Consider the following 20,971-nt stretch of genomic DNA (forward strand, 5'->3'; position numbering starts at 1 on the left):
TATCACAGGTCAATCAGAGAGAGATCTTGACTTCTCTGTAATGAACGAAAGCCAACCAATTAAGGAGCAAATACAGAGTGAGGGCATGAAAGTAAAAAGTAGGACTTTGTAGTTGATGTTACAGAGAAGGGATGCTCGACCCCAGCAAAGGAAAATTGCTTCATGAAAGCTAGAGAAGGCATGGGAGCATCACTAAAGCAAAAGGGAGATAGATATGAAGCAGAAAAGTTGTACAGGCCTGAATGTACATGGAGGCTGAATCACATCACTATACAGAAACTACACAGAGAGAACTTGCATGACTCTGCCCACGCTACTCCAGCCACATCAGGATTTCACCTGCTGAAGTGGCATCTTGCCAGTACCCAGATCAGAATTCATGTAATAATAATAAAAATTCAGAGCAATAAGTGCCCTCCCTGCACTACAAGCAGAAAAGGTTTTAAGAGATTATTAGAAAACTTCATACTGATGCATTGCTGCTTGAGGCATTCACTTTCCAACACCGACTTGCAGAAATGTCCAGCCAAGACACCGCTGGAAAACCACTTTCTATGGACAAGGTCCATATAAATGGTGATTATTGAGAAGAACGAGACCAGCACAGGGTGCTTGTTTCAATCTTTTGAGAGTCTTTTGACCACTTTACAAACACAATACACAGGAAATTCTTTAGGTCTTACAAAAATTTAAATTTTGGGAGAAATTTATAAAGAAGCTTGAAATTGTTTTTACCTAGTGAGTCACAAGAACTGGATTCAATTTTTAAGAGACTGAAGAAAAAGCAAATTTCTTGTGAACAAGAAGATACTGGCAAAAGAATAACGCAACATGTTACAGATGCCATAGTTTAAAAACATCAAGAACCCTGCACCTCTGTTGATAGCAAGAACAACCCAGGATAAACACTGCCTCAAGTACTGCCCTTTTGCCCACTATTCTTCAAGAAAAATCATAAAGAGCCTATGTAGACGTCCCTCAGATCCAGGATTACAGATTATATTTCAAAATCTTCTTTCCTGCCTTTTGGCACTGAAGTCCAGGCTTGATTTTTGAAAGCCACTGAGTAATCAAAAACTAGTACTTGAAAATGGCACATTTTATTTAAATACTGTATTTAGAAAACCCAACTTGAAAACTCTGGCTGCTCTATTTCATTTAAAATGTTCACAGCCCTCCCTAGAATTGGTTTGGGGTTATTTTTCTTTTTATAACATTCATTTCTGGCCACACAGAATCCTTTTCTTGTTAATTCGAAATTGCCTTGCTATCTGATAAATTTTAAACATACTATTAAGCTCCATTTTTAAAATATTTCTCCCCTCAATATCTATCTGCTGGTTTATCACTGCATCTATCTTTTCTCTCTTCTCCATGCAAAGTTCTGCATTTTAAAATTCCATTTATAACAGTAAGTTTAAAGCACTCTATTATAAAGCTGGACAAAATAGATTAAGACAGACCCCTATCCATATTTAGACAAGCAGATTCAATGACAAAGTGAAAAACAAGGATACTATGGATACAAATTTAAAGTACTAGTCATTCAGACCAGACTTCTCTTGCTGCTCAAATTTTAATGCTCTAATTTGTAAACATTCCCAAAATCACTTTCTAATTAGAAACTGAAATACAAGCCTATGTTATGTAATTATGAATTTTTCATGAGTTATACTGGGATATTTCAGTTTGCCTGGTGAAAATAAAACACTAGCAAATAAACTGAAATACTACATTCTGGAGTTTTATGATCACAACACCAAAAGAATGAATTATAAGAGTTTGGCCAACATTTGTCTGAGAGGAAATACTGCTGCAGCAGGTGTGGGAAGTTACAAGAAAATAACTAGTTCTAGGCCCAGGAAGCCAAATGGGATTGCCTCTCTACAAATGGTATCTCCAGCTATTGACATGTATCCTTTGTCCACAGACAACCAACCACTGCATACTCTGAAAGTTTAATAGGAGAGTGGTAGAAAAATTATTTTTTCATCTTGGTAATAATGCTTGCTGCTTCTGGAAGTTTCTGGGTAGTTTGGGGGGTTTTAGAAGGGTTTTAATACATTTTTTGGGGATGAGATCCCAGAGGTCTTGGATTAACTAATACTGTGCCTTTCCTCTCTGTTTTATAGTTGATTTGTTTTGTGACTGTTAGGTGAAATAACAGGAATTAAGCAATGAGTGAAACCACTTTTTCTAGCTTGAGAAGTCCCAGTTGTTCACTGCAATGGTCACACAGTGAGGTTCTCACAAAGGCTTTTCACATAACTACATCATCTGTGAAAACATCTCAGACTTTCTCATAATACAGTTCCAAAAAGAGGAATGAACTGATGGAAGGGAACTCTCTGTGAAAGACGTGTCTGAATTATATTTCCTATTCCAGGACACGTTTGTCTTTGAGCCACACAGTCGTAGACCTTAGCAAAGCAGTGCAAGCCTACTGGAAGAAGCTCTCTCCAACCAATGAATCTCGAAGCTAAACTCAGGGTGATTCAAGCTAAACTTAGGGTATGATTCCAGTGAGGCAGCACACAGGACAATCAAAAAGAAAAGCAAGGAAAAGATACCAAAAAACCCAGATAAATTATTTTGTCACATCAACAGATGCAATCTTTGGTAGCTTTTAACAGACTTCCTGCTTCCTAATGTTAAATTACATTTAAATCAATTTAACATTATGAAAGAAAAAACACACCATAAAGATCAATGTTCATCTTGTTCTCTTAATGCACATTTCACATATTGTCAGACTGACATCAATGACTGACACCTCAAATATACAAATAAAGCTGCATGCACAGGACCAACAGCAGCAATACTAGTTTGTTTTCCTGTACACGTTTTCCTGTCCACTGACGTATTCTGCTGCCCTGGCAGGCTCCTCAGTAATCTCTCCATATGCTGAACTAACACAGTTCTCTGATAGCAGCACGATGTCTCTCTCAGTGCTCCTCACAGCCATGCAATTTTAAATAACTACGTCTCTGTGTGTCTGCTAAGTCACCATTTCTACCTGTCCACCTTGATTCTGAGTATCCTATCACAGAGTACTCAATCAGCCAGGGTCTGGTATGATATCCCAAATAAATTACATGTATTATAACAGGTGTTACAGTAGTCCATTTCCAGGTCTACTTTTTACTTGCCTTGACCTTTACTTTCTAATTCCCTGCAACAGGTGTATTCTCTGCTAGTCAAAATCCTCTGCAGCTACATTATTTATAAAAATTGATCTACTTTTTTTAGAAAATATTCATGATTTTCAGCTTGAAAAGAGAAACTGTACATCCAGCTCCTCAAACATATTCAATCACAAGTGAATCAAAATTGTTCTTTTCTGTTAAATCCAGATATTCATGCATAATGAACGTAGACAAATGGTCTTAAGTGGTACACGTTGCAATGGACTCTGGTATGAGTTTTCACATGACGGATGACTATTTACACAAATAATGGATGTATAAAGACATCGAGAATCTTATATAAGTCTGGTTCCCAGTGAAATCAGAATTACAAACAGGTACTACATACGTTTCCAGCAACTCATCTCTGTCCTGTACAAAGTGGATACAGATAACAAAACCTCATCATCTGCTGGGATTTAACTAACAAAGTCAATCAGTTACAAAATATTTTCTTAGAATTAACTAACAGATAACATTTTAATGCAACTCTCCTGCTAGGTAACACAGAAAAAAAGGCTTTTGAAAAGTCTGTTGCCTGTGAAATAACATAGTCAAATGGCTGACAAGAAAACAATTGAGATATTTACCTTTCCGTCTTATTAATGAGACTTGATATCTGGGCTGCTGCGGCATTTATAAGAGCAGAGACATGAGAACACCTTGACTGTATCTTACTTACAAGATACTCTCTGTAAGAAAATCTTTTATTCAGATGATATTTCTTACAAGCTTGCAAAAAATCCATTAGCTCTTCAATGTCACCCTACAGGAAAGAACGTGAACAAATGTGAACATTTGATTAGATGTAATGTTAATTCTGGCTAACACCTATGAACATCAGACCAGATTTCATTAGCAGGACAAAGCTGAAAAATGCTTACAAGTGTAAAACAGTAAGTATGTATCAACTTAACTCTAATGACCACATCAAATGATCTTGGTTATTTTAACAAAACAAAATAAATAATGTGGTGAGCTTTTGGCCTGATTACCTCAATACTGTGTGTATTTTCCTGAATAGTTAGTGCACGTCCTGAGTGCCCTGAGTTAACAGGTCATTTGCTCAGGTATTCACAATTACATACACATGCAACCCTACCAGCATAAGCAGAACTGTTCTTTATGATGTACTGTATGATTATATAAGCAAAGGGTAACATTTTCAAAGGTGTCTAAATTGACTTCAAAGCCAATTTTAAAGCCAGCTCTTCCACATACGTTGAGTACAGCATAGGGAAAGCCAAGCCCACTGCCCACAGGCTGGCTTAGAAGCTCCTCCTTCCAACAGTGGGGAACAGGAAGGGTTTAGATACCTACAGACACGTCTGGCAGAGACCAGAGTTATGCACACAATGTTCTGTAGCATAAATAGCCAAGACAAGGTCTGATAGTTACAAGACCCATGTCTGAGCAGCCAAAACATAGTCAAAACCTTTTTCACTTGCTCTACCTCTTTGACCTGGCTGCTTAACTATCTTCCGCACAAGTGCTTGCTGCATCTCCCACTGACAGTGGCCAATGTATAGCTTCTGTATATGAGGTTGTTCATCAGTTTTTAGGAGTGAGCCTTACATGTTCTGACACCTACTTTCCAGATGTTGCTTTTTAGCCTCCACCTGCAGGTCCACAACAATCATACTCTTCCTCAAGAAGCAGCCAGAACAACAGTTCCCAGAACTTTTGCAATCTAGAGCACTAACTTTCAACACAAATGGAGGTAAAAACAACAAACAGACAAACAAAACCCCGTGAGGAAACAATTTAAGCTATTCTACTGCGAGAGGTTTAAAAATGTAACTGAAAGCAAAACTGAAATCCTGAACATACTCTTCATCACCATCCCTGGATCACATAACTTAGAGAAACTCAATCCCTCTAAGTACAAAATCATAGTACTTCAGACACAACACAATTTCAAAAATCAACATATTTGGAATGGGGGGCTCAGTACATCTTCTGAAGTATAGAAGAGCACTTGATGCCTAGGGAGTTTTGAACATGTGCATATACCTCAATATTGTCTCGGGGTGACTTTATGATGTGTATCCCATATCGCTGCCCCATGTCCAGAAATTAATTTTGTGCCTTTCTGTGCCTTTAAACTGAGCCTGAGAGGGGGAAGGGAAACCTGAGCAAAACTTCTTCAAAGCAGTTTGCAGCTTGTTCAAGGTCACACAGAGAGAGAGACTTTTTTTCAGCTGCAGCAGCAGAGCGAGAGTGGGGAAGGCAGCTGGCTTGCTTTCGGCCAATTTTTCAGCTCCTTTTTCTTTCTCTGGAGAGAGAGGGAGAATTGAACTTTTGTTTTTCCTGGGACTTTGTTTTTTCTTTTTTTTTTCCTCTGCTGGACGGTTTCAACATCAGAATACATTGGGAGGAATTTCCACCAAGGCCCTGGCCCTGGAGGTGGGTCCACCACCCCATCCCAGCTCCAAGGAGGGGGGAGAGAGATATCTATGGAAGGACTCTGAAATTTTCCCAGGTTTCCCTCAGCAGACCAAGAGGTTTTATTATTTAGCATCATTATCCTTTTCCTGTGTATTTGTTAAATAAATAGTTTTTATCTCCTTCACTTTCCTTCGAGGAAAATTTATTTTTTCCTGAACCTGGTGGGGGAGGAATGGCTGTAACCTGCCTTCTCTCAGAGGATATATATCTAAATTTGGCCAAACCGGTACAAAAATACAGTTGTGTAGATGTCTAGATGTGCTAATAAAGGCATTATAATTTTTAAAATGCTTTCTAAGAAAGTTAGTTATGAAAGTGATAACATTTATCCTGAAACATTTCTCAGAAGTTACTGCAGGTTTTTATTTTGTCTTTAGGTTAAGAATGGAGATATCATCCTATTACCTGTATTTTAGAATAACCTTCCACTAATGTTTTAGCTGCTTCCAACTTCAGTTCTCCCTTTAAAGTGGCATTTGTTATCTGTGTAAAAAAGATAGTATGGAGTTCCTTTCTTTGGGTAACAGCCAGCTCTCTATAAGCCTTTGCAAAATATTCCTCCTGCTTTATGAAAAGGAATCTCTTCAGGCAGTCCTGCTCCAGTCTGTGAAGTCGATCCAGAAGACTTCTGTATTCTACAGCAGGCTGCAAAGAAGGAAATAAATACAACAGAAGTGATTTTCAGAATTCAACAAACTTTAAAGTACCAGTGCTACTAGCTCATATATATTTTACAAATACTTTAGTTACTGTCATTTCAGGTTTAAATGAAGGCTAATATTGAATCAGTGTACACTTCCCATAGTTTTCACCTGTCTGGATGGCAGGGTTGTACAGCTGCCAGTCTCTCATACAGATACTACTTCCAAAGCATAATGAAGTCCTTTTAGAATTCACAAGACTTATATAAGATAAATTATATAAATGAGCATGAAATTCAACACAAAGACTATATGTGAAATTAATTTTTTAGGTTTCATCAATCCTGAAATCCTATTAAAATTAAACAGACTCATAAGGCATACCAATGAAATAATAATAAATATATTTTTAAAAACAATATAAATTAAATATAAATATAAAAAAACCTCCTCCACTCTACTAAAAAACTCGGAAAGTTTTTTATTATTGGTGACCTACTTTAACTATCAGTTTCTACAAATTAATCCAAGAGCATCATTTTAGATTTACATTTACAACCATGGCGTAGAATTAAATGGCAATTACTTTAAAAGCTTCTTTGCCAGAAATATTTTCTCTTAGTTCTCTAGTAAGACTTACATATTCATAGTTTTAATCTCAGATGGCATAAAGTCATTATAGAATCAAAACATACATGTCCCACAGAGCAAAGAATGCTTCTTATGCTAGCAGAGCTACCTAACAGTCACTATGCCAGTCTTGCTCTAAATTTCATACCAATTATCTTGAGAAGAACTGCCCTCTGCACGTCACTTCTCATTCCCAAGAGACACATTGCAGGCAGCAAATAATTAATCAAAAAGGCGAAGAATATAAATTCTACGTTTTGGCTGAGAAGGGGAGTAGGTTATTGCTCCAGCTGTGTTCCACTGCCATCTCTTGGGTGTCAGTACACCTGCTGCCCAGGAGCACAGGTGTGAGCCAAACCTCATGCTCCAGAATGTCCTTCTGGACCACATGCTGTGGCAAGTACAAACGCAGGTCCTTCTAGAGACAGAAAAGTGAACAGGAAGTTGATAGGATATGGAAAATGGACCAGGACAAGTACTGGACTGACCTTAATTGTTTACTTGACTCCTAGCATTCAGGATTTTCAGTACAAATCAGACTGAACCAACACCAATGCCTTTCTTACAAAGCAAAGTCACTTTGCATTTAGTGTGAGATCACACACTGAGTTTCAGTCAGGTCCCTCTCTCTGCAAAGGCAGGACATCTCAGTGAGGTATAGGCTCCTTCTGTGTCCAACAGAAAGAAAAACTCTTCTGCAGAGTACAGTTCACCTCATCCTTAAGAAGGCATCCACAAATGTTTCTTCCTTCCCATCTCTTACGTTTGTAGCACCTCTAGTTCAGGATATGCATATCCTACAGGTATGGAAAGCTACACAGAGTCACAATTTAAAATTCACCTGGAAACATCAAAGAAATTCTACTTGCCCACTAGCCTTGTGCCTGATTTTCACTACATAACAGCCTGATAAAACAAAGTTCTTCCTGAGAGCCTCAGCATACTGGAGTACCTTTGATGGGTCACACTCAGCAAAAAAAACTTCTTGTGTCAAAAGTTTAATCATGAATTTTCATAAAAGACCTTAACAATTATGGGTATGCAATATGCAAATACCACTTGTGGTCCAGAAGCAAAGCCCCACTAGTAAGTAATAAACTGCACTATTTGTTCCCACCAAGTCACCCTCTTAACAGACAAACATGAAACATCAACTTGGGCATTTCGGCATTTTAAGCTTACAGAGATGAAATATTCAAAACTTACCAGAATCCTTCCAAACCATAGGAAGTTGTTAAAAACAGTAATAAAGAAAAAGGGTGGGGGGAAATCAGTTTTATTGTAAACATTCAATATACTTGAAAAAAGACATGGAAGACTGGAACATAACTTTGTACATGGGATATTGGCCTGGTGACCCAGGCTCTATTTCCAGCTAGTAACTACCTATGAAATCCTGGGCAATGAAACTTATCCATTCAGAGATCTCTGAATGAAAGTGATACACGTAAGTTTTCAGTTTTCCCTCTGAACTTGTACGGAATCATGCTCAGACTTCAGTTATTTATTTATTATCCAGAAGCTATTTCCAAGAGAAGTCCACTCCTCGCTCTGTCTAAAATATGGATTGTTCTGATTTCAGAGAGAAATCAGTCTTTGGTTGTCCTTATATTCTGATTTTCTTCAAAAAAAGAACATAAATATTGGAAGCTTTTTACCTAGACTGTAAGGTTTATGATGCAGGGAGTTTGTTCTGCTCTGAATGTGCAAAATACTTCACACAGAGGCTGAAATCTCAGAAAGTGCTGCAGTAAAATACAGGAAATAAAAACACACCACTTTGCAACAGTATAAGTGATTGCAAAGCAAAACAGGGTAATGACAACGCTTTGTTTTCAGCTGTCACAGATTCCCTTGAGAAAAATTTGTTTTCTGGTGATGTTAAACCCAATTTCTTAATAACAACTACCCTAATTATGACATCTGAATTTTTGAACATATTTAATTGTAGATCTTCATCTTTACTCTTCTAACAGGGTAACTAAGCTGCTCTAGTCATAGAGAAACCATCTCTAGATGGTAAACTACATATGATGCAAAACATCCTGATTTAAAACCAGACTTACCTTTTCATTAATTTTCCTCATTAGTTCCTCAGCCTCTCCATTTGCAGCTCTTGCTTTTTGGCATTGAGCCTCCATTGTCTTCCTAGTTTCCAGATGACATTCAGCTGTTAAAGCCACCATCTTCCTTTCGTACTCCTCTTGAATCTCTTTCTCCATTGCAAGAAACCGCTTTTTGAAAACGGAACTTATCTTCTTCTCCACATTAGGAAAGAGGCTGTGATTTAAGGCCATGTTCTTCAGCATCATAGCAATCACTTCTTTACAGATCTGTGTTCGACAGGCCTCCAGATCAGCATCTGCCCGTGTCAGGCTGGCAACCTCCAGACTGTACAAAGGTAATCAGGACTGTTAGAAATCGCAGATTACGGGAAATTTCTACCAGAATATAAGAACCTTGTATCTAGAGCATTCAGTCTCTAGATTGTATCCAGATTCACTCAATACTGGGTAATGAAATGACAGTCAGAGAACTGCCAGAATATCACAGCATATGAGTTTATAAATCATGATAGTAATCATTCATTAAACAGCAGGGTAAGTCAACTTCTACTACAGCAAGTTTAATGAAGTATGTCCATATTTCCATTTCAGACAGAAGAAGAAAAATCTTTTCTTTACTAATACTCAAAACATTCCCTTAGATATAAGCCAACAGAAATGTCTGACACCCCCCTTCCCCCCCCCGCCCCCAAAAAAAAAACCAAAAAACTCCACTATCTCTGTTGGGATTTGATCTGTGCACCTGATGGCAGATCAAATGGGCACCTGAATAGACTATAAATTTTACTGACTTTGTAAAATAGTTCTAAACTCACTGACCCATCTAGATTGATACATCGCTGTTTCATATTCTTGGCTGGTGTACTCCCTTCTCTAAAGGGAAGAGGGAACAGTTTCAACTATGTGCTGATACAAATGAAATAAAACAGCGCGTATCTGTCATTCATGAACATTAACAGAGTTCTAGAAAAGAGATTAAAACCAGATCGAAATACAAGAGCTTTTAGAAAATGCAATATGTCATGTTGTGTATAAATACATTCCCATTTATGTTTAGAGTTAAATTGGAATTATAATTATTCTAATTTAATATACAATGTAACTACTCTAAATTCTACACCTGAATTCAATTTAACACTGGAAAATTAGGTGGGTTTTGCTCCTGCATGTCAAATTACATGAATACACAACACTGTATTCTTCTGTGTGTTGACCATGCATACATGAATTTCTTTGTGACCTACAAAACATACTTTCAGGAGCTTAAACACATTCAATTTTTTGCTTAGGCTAAATTATTGATCTAATTTTTCCACAGAAAAATCTTAGAATAAATTTCAATTCCATAGCAAAGATCTTGGTAAGACTTGCAAGAGAGTAGAATGATACTGCATTCAGAATCATATAAATGAAGGCATGCAAATGCTGTTTTTGTCAAACTTTCTTTTCCTTACATAAGCAAGTAAAGTTTAACTAAAAGTAAACCACTGACATATCATCACTTCTCCCCTGATAACACAAGATATGTATTCTCCCCATCTAGAAATTGATGGGATGGAATTGTTTTCTTACAATGACTCAAATATTGGAAGTTTTTGGGAGACCACCTTTAAAATGTAATCTACTACAGACTGATTTTCTGTTGCATTCTCTCAAAACCACAGAAACACACAGATGATGGCCATCCTCATCTTGGTGATCTGCTGCAGGGCTGGCTGGTTGGTTGCAGCTACTAAACCTCCTCCATTTTACCCCCTCTTCCTCATATACAGGAACATAAATTCCTGCATTGAAGTACCATGTGCCTGAAACATTCCTCACAGAAATATGAAGATTCCTGTACTCTAATATTTGCTCTAATATCCCCAAGACAACACAACCATCCAGCTTCTCTGTCCTGTCTACAGATGGACACTGCAGCTGGAGGTACACAGCTGTCTTGGGTAACATTCACCTACACCCACAGTAAAGTGCCCCAGGGCACTGATCTACTCCCTCTCCTTTGGGAGAGTCCTTCTTGCTCCAAGACAGAGGGCAGGTGATGGCAGGATCAAGGTAACAGGATGCTGAAGCAACACAGCAGATACAGATGTGTGTTTTCTCATTTTGTTTATAGTCCTACAACTTTTGCTGACACACACAGCTATTACCAACTCGTTTGTGACAACTTGAAAAAAAGAAGTGTTTGAACTTAAACAAAAACAAGGATTCAGAGAATGGGAGCTTTATGCTATAACGTTTCTCTAATGATTGTGAAGTAGTGGTAGGAGGCTTCCCTTCATAGATTCACCAATTCATTATTAGCCTGTAAAATCCAAGCCACCAGATTTATTTTTCTATTTTAAGTTCATCAGTTCTGATTTAATTGAAGCATATCTGTCTTTTGTGAGAAACATCCCAGTTTTCAAGCATCCCCTAACAAAGAACAAAGCATTTTAATAAATTCTTCCACTAGATAATTTCTCTAAAAAATGGTAACCTCATCCTCAGCTTGAATTTTATTTGTTACAACTTCCAACTCTCATTGTTTGCCGGAATGACAAGTTCCTTAGTTGTTATTTTTCTGTTCTTCAAGCATGCAGTGATAGATGATCGCCCCAGCACCTACTAACACTTCCTTACTGAGATGTGAAAGACTGAACTCCTCATCTCTCTCCCTGGAAAGTGACACTTCACAGCTCTACCACATTGATACATAGTTCGTAACACATAATTTATTCCTTATCACAAATTCAGGGTTTTTTTAAAGCATGCTTCAAAAAAAAATCACTCTTCTTCAACAGTGATCCCAAGAATGAAAACCAAAATAAAACACCTTCAGAACATTTCCTATTATCTTTCCCTCAGTCTTCCCACGTCACTTCTTCCTATTTACTGCAAGTTATTATAGACTCAACCTGATTTCATTTAGAGCAAGACTTCCATGCTCTTTTTCACCCTCAAGGAGAACTACAGTACCCCAGTAACTCTGCATGATGCAAAATGCAGGAGGAGCAATAATAATAATCACCTGATGCTGGTGTGTCAGCAAGTGAATCATGAGGCTCATAAGATCTCAGGTGTATTCAACCTGCAACTCATACTTTTCATTTCCCTGACAGCACATTACTGAGGAAGGCAATGAAAGAGAAGTCTATGAACTGTTCCAACAAACCACGGATAACAGCATAGAGAAAAGTACAGCACAGAAAGAAGAGTTACAAGCCACAGCTCTCCCACGTCACATCTTCGAAGACAGCAGCCACACCATGATGTTTTGTCAGTGGCAGCTGAAGAAAGGTTGTGTCTGTAAAAACTTGAAAGCTCCCTTCCATGTGATGTGCTCTACTTCTGCTTCATGATCTTCACACAGCAGCCAGCAGAACTGAGACAAGCTCATCACACACATCAGAAACCTTGCCTCAAGCTCTTTACTCAAAACAGAGAGGTTGAGAGCACCCCGAGCATGCTGCATCACACCAACAGTCAGTAAAACACAGGAATCCTGTACATATAATAAACCAAACGCTTTCATTTGGTTTCATTCAAGTCCATCAGAAAAACAATGTTTATAATCAACCAGATTAAATGTTTCACGACACATACGGAAAAAAAATTCTAGCTTGACACTCTGTGTCTCCTCAAGCCAAGGTACATTTAATAATTTGCTTTAAATGCTCTGCACTCTGCTTGTTACAGCAATTGATGTTTAAAAGGTCTTGCCCCACTCCATGAGCATATTCAGCATCACAGAAACATGAAAGCTGATGAAGCACAGGTAGCTGATGGCAACCTATTGATGAAAAAGATGAAAGCTTTTGTTGGACAAAGCATGCTGAGAAGGGATGAGGACAGAACAGAAGGCAGGTGGCACAAAAGGGTGGGGCAAGGAAAGGTGAACAGACACACAGAAAATGAAACTTCAAACAGCAAGTGTATAGCTTTCTCACTCACTTGAAGAGAAAAGAGGATTTTAAAATCTGTCAGAGAGATCTGGAAGGGGAAAATCCCAGATGCCAAACACAGAGAGGCAGAGAGAGTGTCTGAGCAACTGATGTCCTCCACAGACCTAATGAAAGAATACAGGACAGCAGCTGGGGTCAGGAAAGCAACTACAGTTCATTTAAAGAAAACCAAACCAAAACACAACACACTACAAAAAAAGGAAACCTCTCATTAACTACCAAGTAATTGTGTCTCTAAGTCTTACTATTCAACTTACAGGCCCACAGAGAGAAGAATTTTTGAACAGGAGAACTAATAGCTGCTGAATTTAACAGTCCTAAAAATAACTAATGGCTTTCAAACACATTTTTAAAACTAATTCTGAGTTTATAAAGATAAGAAACTACTGTGACACAACTTTCTGAAGTCTAAAAGGGAGAGAAGCATTAAGCAAATTTCCCCTCAGTGACATTTTCCCATCAAAACACAAAAGCCTGTCATTCTCAGAAGGCTCATCTCTCATCTGCCAAAGAAAGATAATTAGTAAGACACATGTTAAAAAAGTATCCAGAGGAGACTGGAGCTCCATCATAGCTGTTTCTGTAAAAGTAATGCTTCAAATACACAACGCTCCTGAAAAGCATGTAATTAAGTAATTTAGAGCCATTTGTGGACACTTTTGTTCCCACTTCAGCAGTGACTCAGAGGCCCAAGGCACAGCAGCTGCACCAACTCCTGATGGAGAGGGGAATGCAAAGAGGGAAGGACAGACAGACAAACACCCCAGCTCAGTGGCACCCACTATTACAGCCAGAGCAGCACACGTCCTGTACCCACAGGCACAGTGATGATGGGACAAGCTGCAGTGAGAAAGGAAACGGGCGGACAAAATCCAGCATTATGGTCTGTGTTGCCTTATCACACTTCAGAGTCTGGAGTGAAGATGAAGAAAGAGTCAGACCAGAAGAATCACAAAGAAACCAGTTCCTGCAGTGCTGCCTTTAGTCACAGTAAGAAAAGAAAGCCAATTCGAGTATAATGAGCATTAGAGATCTTCGAAAGCTGCTGATGTGGTTTATTTAACAAATCACCCATTTATTGAGAGGTTAGAAATACATTATCAGTAAGTGCGTTGTTTCTTCTGGTTTTTTGTCTGTTTAGTTTGTTGTTGTGTTTTGTTGGTGTTTTTTTAAAGTACCATGTCAATGTGGACCCTCTGTGCAGCCCCATACCTTCCTCCCTTCAACACCTCCCTCCTTTTTTCCTTCCTTTGCATTTCATGCTCTCCTGCTGGGTCCAGTCTCAACAGAGACTAAACACTTCAGGGCAGGGATTTACACAGCTGCAGCACAACAAAGCACAAACCTTTGCAGGAGATTCAAACAGCACTAGACTAGAAGCAGAGGCAATGGCATGAGGTCTGAACACGCACCAACAGTTACTGACTGCCCAAGCCCAAATTCTTCAGCCCTCTTGTGCCAGAGTGGGGTGTGTTGCCTTTCCCTGGTCCCTGCCCACTACCAGGCTGTGTTAGCACAGGTCTGAAATGCTCTGTGATACACCAGCAGCTGTAGTGGCCTGCAGCCAGCTCTGAACTGGGGAAGTTCATCCATCAGTCCTGTGACACTTACACAGCCAAGCGTGAACTCAGCACAGCTCATGCAGGAGCCCACAGAGAATACAAGACATCACATCAGTAAATGAAATTGCTAAGAAAGGTACATGAGGATTATCTAAGGATGCTTTCACACGGATGAGTCACAGGTTAAGTTTAGCTTTCCAGAAGTCAGAATGCTGGCAAAACCAAAAACAGGATTCCTGATATACAGCCAAGAAATAATAATTAAATTAAAAACTGAAAAAGATAGATTGAGCTGAGAGAGCAGAAGCTCTTCAGAAAACAAAGATTCATGAAAGCCTGCTAGAAAGTCTAAGCACTAGACCTGTTTCACCTGTCAAATTCTTTTAACTCTCCACAGCAATATAAAGAGTAAAGGTATTTCAATACTTACAATTATCTGCTTAGAAAACATTTTAAAAATACAGCATTTAAGAGACTGAGAACCTCTGCATTGCTTGCACAAAATAAGAAATATGACAAATCAGCGATCTTCAGAAAATCGATTTTAAAACTACATCTACCTACAATACTGCTGTTGCAACAGGGTTCAGAAAACGGTTATTTCACTCTTTCGCTCAGAAAAGTGACCGTGCAAAAAGAGTGTATGAAAGACTCCAATTCTGCTTCTGGTGAAGTTACCACACATTTCACCACCGATTTCAAAAGCACCAACTTCAGCCTGGATACTAACAAAATCATAAATATTATTGCTACATGCATTATGCATTAATGCCTGAGGAGCTTCCAACTCTGCTATGATCTGCTCCAATTCTTCTGATCTATCCAGGCAGGGAGAGCATTCAGATGACAGAAATGGTAGGAGGTATCAATCTTCTTTCAAAATTATATGGAATAAAGTATCAAAAACAGCACAACTCTCAAAAGGAGACTCTCTTCTGGATGAGATAAATTGTTCCACGTAGACAGCAGAAATGACCCTTATAATTCTAAACACTTCAGGGTCAGCCAACATCAAAGAAAAGTGACATTTTTAAGATGAAAAAAGATACGTATTCATTAATTTCAAATTACTTGTTTTCTTCAGCTCCTTACTCTTACAGGCTCCTATCATATACTAAGCATTTGAACTCTGATGAAAAAAAAGTATAGTTTACACACTTGTCAAGCTTCTAGCAGCATTTATAACACAGAACTACAAATACAGGGTTTGAAGTTCATACCATGAGCATTCACTGCATCTTACAACAATGTGATTATTATTTACAGTTATATTCCTGCATTGTACACATTTAACAAAAATAGAGTACAGAATAGGCTGTCCCTTCAAAAATTCCAAAATTTTAATGACACTCTTTCCAAGTTATGAAAACCAGAAATTTAGCTCCTCATATTTTATTTTGTACTAACAATGTAACTATTTCTCACCATTTTCTGTGTAGGAATATTCTAGTCTATGTGCTATGACAACATGATCATTTATACCCCATCCCTGGTAGTGTTCAAAGCCAGGCTGGATAAGGCCTTAAGCAACCTGGTCTGGTGGGAGATGTCCCTGATTACAGCAGGGAGGGTTGGGACTAGAGGATCTCTGTGGTCCCTTCCAACCCCTTAACATTCTATGATTCTATGATTCTTACTTTCCATTTGAATTCAGGGTTTTAAAAAAAGAACATTTGCTCCACAGCAAATCCAACTGACATGTACTGCAAGAAATTTACATTTAGAAAGAAAAAGTGAATTTCTAAAATTGTGGTAAATTGTTTTCATTTTCCTGTCAAGGCTTTTTGGAGACAGTTTGATCCTGTTCTCTAGTACATTGGCCTCAGTGTCCTCTACCACAGGAAAAAAATCAGCTGCAATGTACACATATTACTTAACTCATTTACCAAAATAATTGGCAGTATGTAGTGTGTATCAGCAAGCAGGCTCAAATTCAGCTAGAGCTTTGACAAATTCAAGGAAGCATAGCTGTACAAAATGAAGATTAAAAAGAAAAGGTGTAGTAGTGAAAAGCCATTTAAAGAAATTAAGTTCCCTTTAACAGATCTTTATCTTTTGAGACTATGAGTATGGTCAAGTTCCATCACATTGGACACAAACCCAAATTGCTCAGCTCTCTTCATATTCTCCTCTAGACATATGGAAAAGAGACCCACAACATTTTGGAACATGATCTTCTAGTGTGCATGTCAAATATTCAAATCATACAGCTTCCCCTCATTAGTATTCATTGCCCAGAATCCAATATTCAGTAATATACACAGCAAGGAACCTACTGAGAATAAAAGTCAAGCTATTTTGCTGCATAATTCACATCAAGTATATGACTTACTAAGAAAAAACTCACAAAATGAGTAACCAAGAAGCTTCCTTATGAAACATTATAAATATGTTTTGTTCTCTAGACAATCCTCCTGACACTGCAAACTGTCTACACTCCAAAGCTGACCCTGTCCATAAATATTGAACACATGCTCCTGATGTATCTCCTAAATGATTTGGCACTGTCACTTCTTAAAACACAACACAGATTTATGTTGCAAAGAAGAAAAAACATGTGGCTCTTACTTTTCAGAGTTATTTTTCTCATTTGTATCTGAAAGACCAGAATGATTCCAACCATGACAGTGGAATGAAAAGGATGTTATCAATTATGCTGGCAAGCTTGTATGTGTGTCATGTAGACAAAAATGAAACATACCTGCACCAAAACATGCAGAAGGAATTACGAAGCTAGCATACAAGCAAGATGATGTTGTTTGGCTGAACATACCTATCACCCTTTCAATCATCAGGAATCACTGTAACTCTGAATACCTTTGTGGTCTATCTACTATCCTAATCCTGGAAAAAGGGAAAGACATCTTAGAAGGTGGAGCAGGTTAGTGAGTGTTGACTCATGGGCATCTACTTTATTCACTGCAACGCTCTATCTCTTTAGAGGTAAAGAAAATAGAAACTGAGGAAAGAAAAGGAAGCAAGAGACATGTGCACTAACTTCCTCAAAACATTTAAAAACTTTAGCCCTTGGACACATATTCAAACTAAGACACAAATTCTGTTTTATAGGTTTAGAAATAAACCTGTTATAAAAATAAACCTTTCCAAAGGTTTGCAAGAATATTTGCCTTTCTAATCCGTAATGTATCTGAAAATAGTGCAGCAATTTTTTTCAACCTAGCTAGATACTAACTATCCCTGAAATAAATTAATACTAAAGCGAGTTTAAAAAAACGTTTGATCCTGTTCTTAATATTCACAAAATGATTTTCAGGATAAGTCTTCTCAAAGCCTGAGTTGCTATACAGTTATAAAATCAAGAACCAATGTGCAATTTACAGAGGTAAGTTCCCAATTATCAGGGAAAGGCAGAAAATAATAATGCTGTTAGTTAACCTTTAAGAAAGAAAATTCAACCCTGTAACTTTCCAGCTTCCAGAGATTTTATAGTTGCATAACACTGCCTTTAATTTCACTTACCAGGAGGTAATGGTAAGACTGCATAAACAACATCTGCTCATCCTCACATCACACCTTTTTATAAAATTCGGCTGAAGAACAGATGACCTTTAACAGTGGCATGTTTCTGTCAAAAAGCCTTTCAACGGTATCAGGAGTGTTTCTGTGCTCTACCAAGCAGTCCCACCAATCACAGGTACATGGTATCTTTCTGGCAGCACTACAGACTGTCACACCTTAGACTCTGATCCAAGTGTTTTCAAGATACACTGCTGAACAGTAATGCAGGCACTCAGCAGGGGCTCTCTTTTCTAGGACAAAAGCCATGTTTTTGACAGCTTAATGTGTTAAGCAATAGTAGAATACTGTGTTTCAGTATTTTTTTGCACACCAAGAAGTTTCCCTTCACCTACTGAACCACAGAAAGACAAAGCAAGGTGTTTATTTGGATTGGAAAACTTGCATGTCTAAGGCCTGGATGGAGTTGTGACTTCTATAGGTGAATCAATATGAAATATGATGGCTTTCTGTTCCCATAGATGATTGTTTAAAACAGGTCAAAAACCTAAGGTAGCGCAGTAACGTGTAAACAGACACTATTAAAAAAACAATGAAGAGCAGATACTCAAAACATATTCAAAGATTTGGCTGATGGTAAAAATAATAAATGTGATGCAGTGAATTCTTACTCTTCTAAAGCCTGAAGCATGTTCCCAGGTTCTTCAAAGGACAGAATATCAATGATTTGGTCATTCAAAATTATATCTTCACTAAACAGATCCCCTGAATTAAATTGAGAATGCTCCAGTTTGTGATTTTGGTTGTGTTCAGGCTGTATCTCCTTAAAAAAAAAAGAAAGAAGAAGTAGAAAATTTTAGATTATTAAAAAAATGTATAATGAGTGTCTGATCTGCAGTTTAACTTTGGGTGAGAAGATTTCTATTTATCATCAAACTGTAGAGCTGTAAAGAGTATAAAGAGGTTGTGCAATTCAGATATGTATCTGAAATCAAATATATTACTTTTATTTCAGACTGATCTTTTTTAGTATATAACTGATCTGGAATACAGATGAAGAAACAGAGAACACAGAACACTTGTGAAAGTCATCTAGGAAGTTATCTTCCACTTCAAACTTCCTAGGTAATTTTTAATAAAAATTTCTGTGGTTTACAAATTACATATGGCAAAACTACAGGATTATGAGGTGAACAACATGGAAAAACTAATCCTGTGCATGATGGAAGTGACTCAGTTCACAGAGACTTTGAGACTGAGGGCTAATAATATTGTGCAAAAATCCCACTCTAAATATTTGATGCTAGACCAAGATGGACCTTTTTTACTATTTCATTATCACAGTTGCTTTTGTAAAAAGATATAAGTCACGTCCATTTCATTTCAAGAGATTAATTCTTCAGACCTAAAATAAATAAAAGTTATTGGTGGTGTAATTTTTACCCACAGAAAGGCTGCCAAGTGGTTTGTGAGCTACTCCAGTCAGTCCAGGGAGATGAGAGATCCAGCTCCCTTTGGGCAGACAAGGGATTCAAACCTCTCAGCACAACTCTCCTAGGACTGGTCCAATCAATGTAATATTCTGACTAAGATCTCTAGATCCCTCCCAATGAAGTTGTTCTGCTTTACATAAATACAAAAATAATTAATAGAAGGAAAGGCTGGAATTGCACCAACTTGATTAATATTTATCAGCTTCTGTATTTTCTTTCTCTGGTCCAGTATGTACTGAAATACTTTCCTCAGACTGGCACAGAACAACGAAAATGCTCATCCCCAATCGCATCTGTTTTGCTTAATCACTGAAGATACTAATGTACATTGAATAAACTAAGACCAAAATTCAAATCCTTATTCCTGATAATCAGAAAAAAAAATTCACCCAAGTTGCCGTACTCAAGGTAAGTTGTCTACTCCCCTGGAAATTGCTTATAACCCAGAGACATCCTGCTTCTAATTCTGAGGGACAGAGGGGAGGAAGAGAAGAATATGGAAAGCAACCAACAGGTAAAGGGTAATCTCCCTCTGATCTAGAGCCAACATCTAGGTACTGACAGCAGTTGTTTTGAGCAGGGTATCATTCTTACACTCACCTCTAAATCTGATTGCACTAAAGATTAGAGGCCATAGAGGTTACATTACCTGCGAGCCAAATCCATCACTTGGTGGCTTTTTATTAATCTTCAAAAACTCTTCAGACAATCTTAGTTAGCAAGTTATATCATCACATATAATCAGTGAAAAAAATTAAATAACTTACCCTCACAGACAGTACAACTCACCTGGTTTTTACTACAGAAACTCCATTTTAATATTTGGGTTTGGTAAATGATGAAAAAAACAGCACATGTCAACACAAGGGAAACGAAAAAAGCAATGAAGAACCCTGAAGCACTGATGCCATGGCTGTATAAAATCTGAAATTAAAAGATCATTTAATTAAAATGATATTTTAAATATATATAAAGATCAGATCATAACTGTACTTCAAAGATTGTGACTAAGCAAACAGTAAATTATTTTTAAATGGCTTCACATGACTTCAGGATTTCTCAGCATTGTTATTACTACATCTTAATGAATATTTTCAAACAAGTGTGTATTTTCAATACGTTCCCAAGTCGGCACACTTTGCTATGTTCACCTAGTCCAAATTCCTGTGTAATTCCAAGAAACAGAACTCCACAGACTGAATTTTTTTGCAGTGACTTTTGGATGTCCTGTTCTTAACAGCCTATTTTCCAAAGTTGCCAGACTCTTCTAAGAAGTCTCATTGAAATTGATGGCATTTGATGCTCATAGGCTCTGGAAAGTCAGTCAGATGTTGGCTACTTTAATCAATGGCCATTTCTTGATTCAATGAAACTGAGTAAACACCATAGGGAAAAAGTATCAATATGATTTCAGAATAAACATGCAACTGACCCAATCACAAAGCCACTCAATCTGCATGCAACCTTGCAGTTCATGCATTAGCCTAAATCAGAAAAGAGTGGCACAAACCAGATATGAACCAGT

General features: G+C 37.8%; 1 protein-coding gene across 9 annotated transcripts in view; it reads right to left on the bottom strand.

Annotated features, from left to right (window-relative positions):
- EVC2 (EvC ciliary complex subunit 2) overlaps positions 1-20,971 on the bottom strand; it is a 70,760-nt gene that overhangs the window by 26,376 nt on the left and 23,413 nt on the right. For all 9 annotated transcript variants that reach the window (XM_042053469.1, XM_042053468.1, XM_042053464.1 and 6 more), the window contains exons 8-12: positions 20,236-20,370; positions 18,625-18,776; positions 8,971-9,295; positions 6,039-6,278; positions 3,776-3,951 (exon numbers count right to left, since the gene is read on the bottom strand). In XM_042053469.1, the coding sequence (XP_041909403.1) occupies positions 3,776-3,951; positions 6,039-6,278; positions 8,971-9,295; positions 18,625-18,776; positions 20,236-20,370 (1,028 nt within the window). The remainder of the gene's footprint in view (positions 1-3,775; positions 3,952-6,038; positions 6,279-8,970; positions 9,296-18,624; positions 18,777-20,235; positions 20,371-20,971) is intronic.

This window comes from Corvus kubaryi, unplaced genomic scaffold (genome assembly GCF_017639235.1).
Source record: "Corvus kubaryi isolate FWS band 111438036 unplaced genomic scaffold, C.kubaryi_AGA036_p1.0 split1-131, whole genome shotgun sequence".
NCBI lineage: Eukaryota > Metazoa > Chordata > Aves > Passeriformes > Corvidae > Corvus > Corvus kubaryi.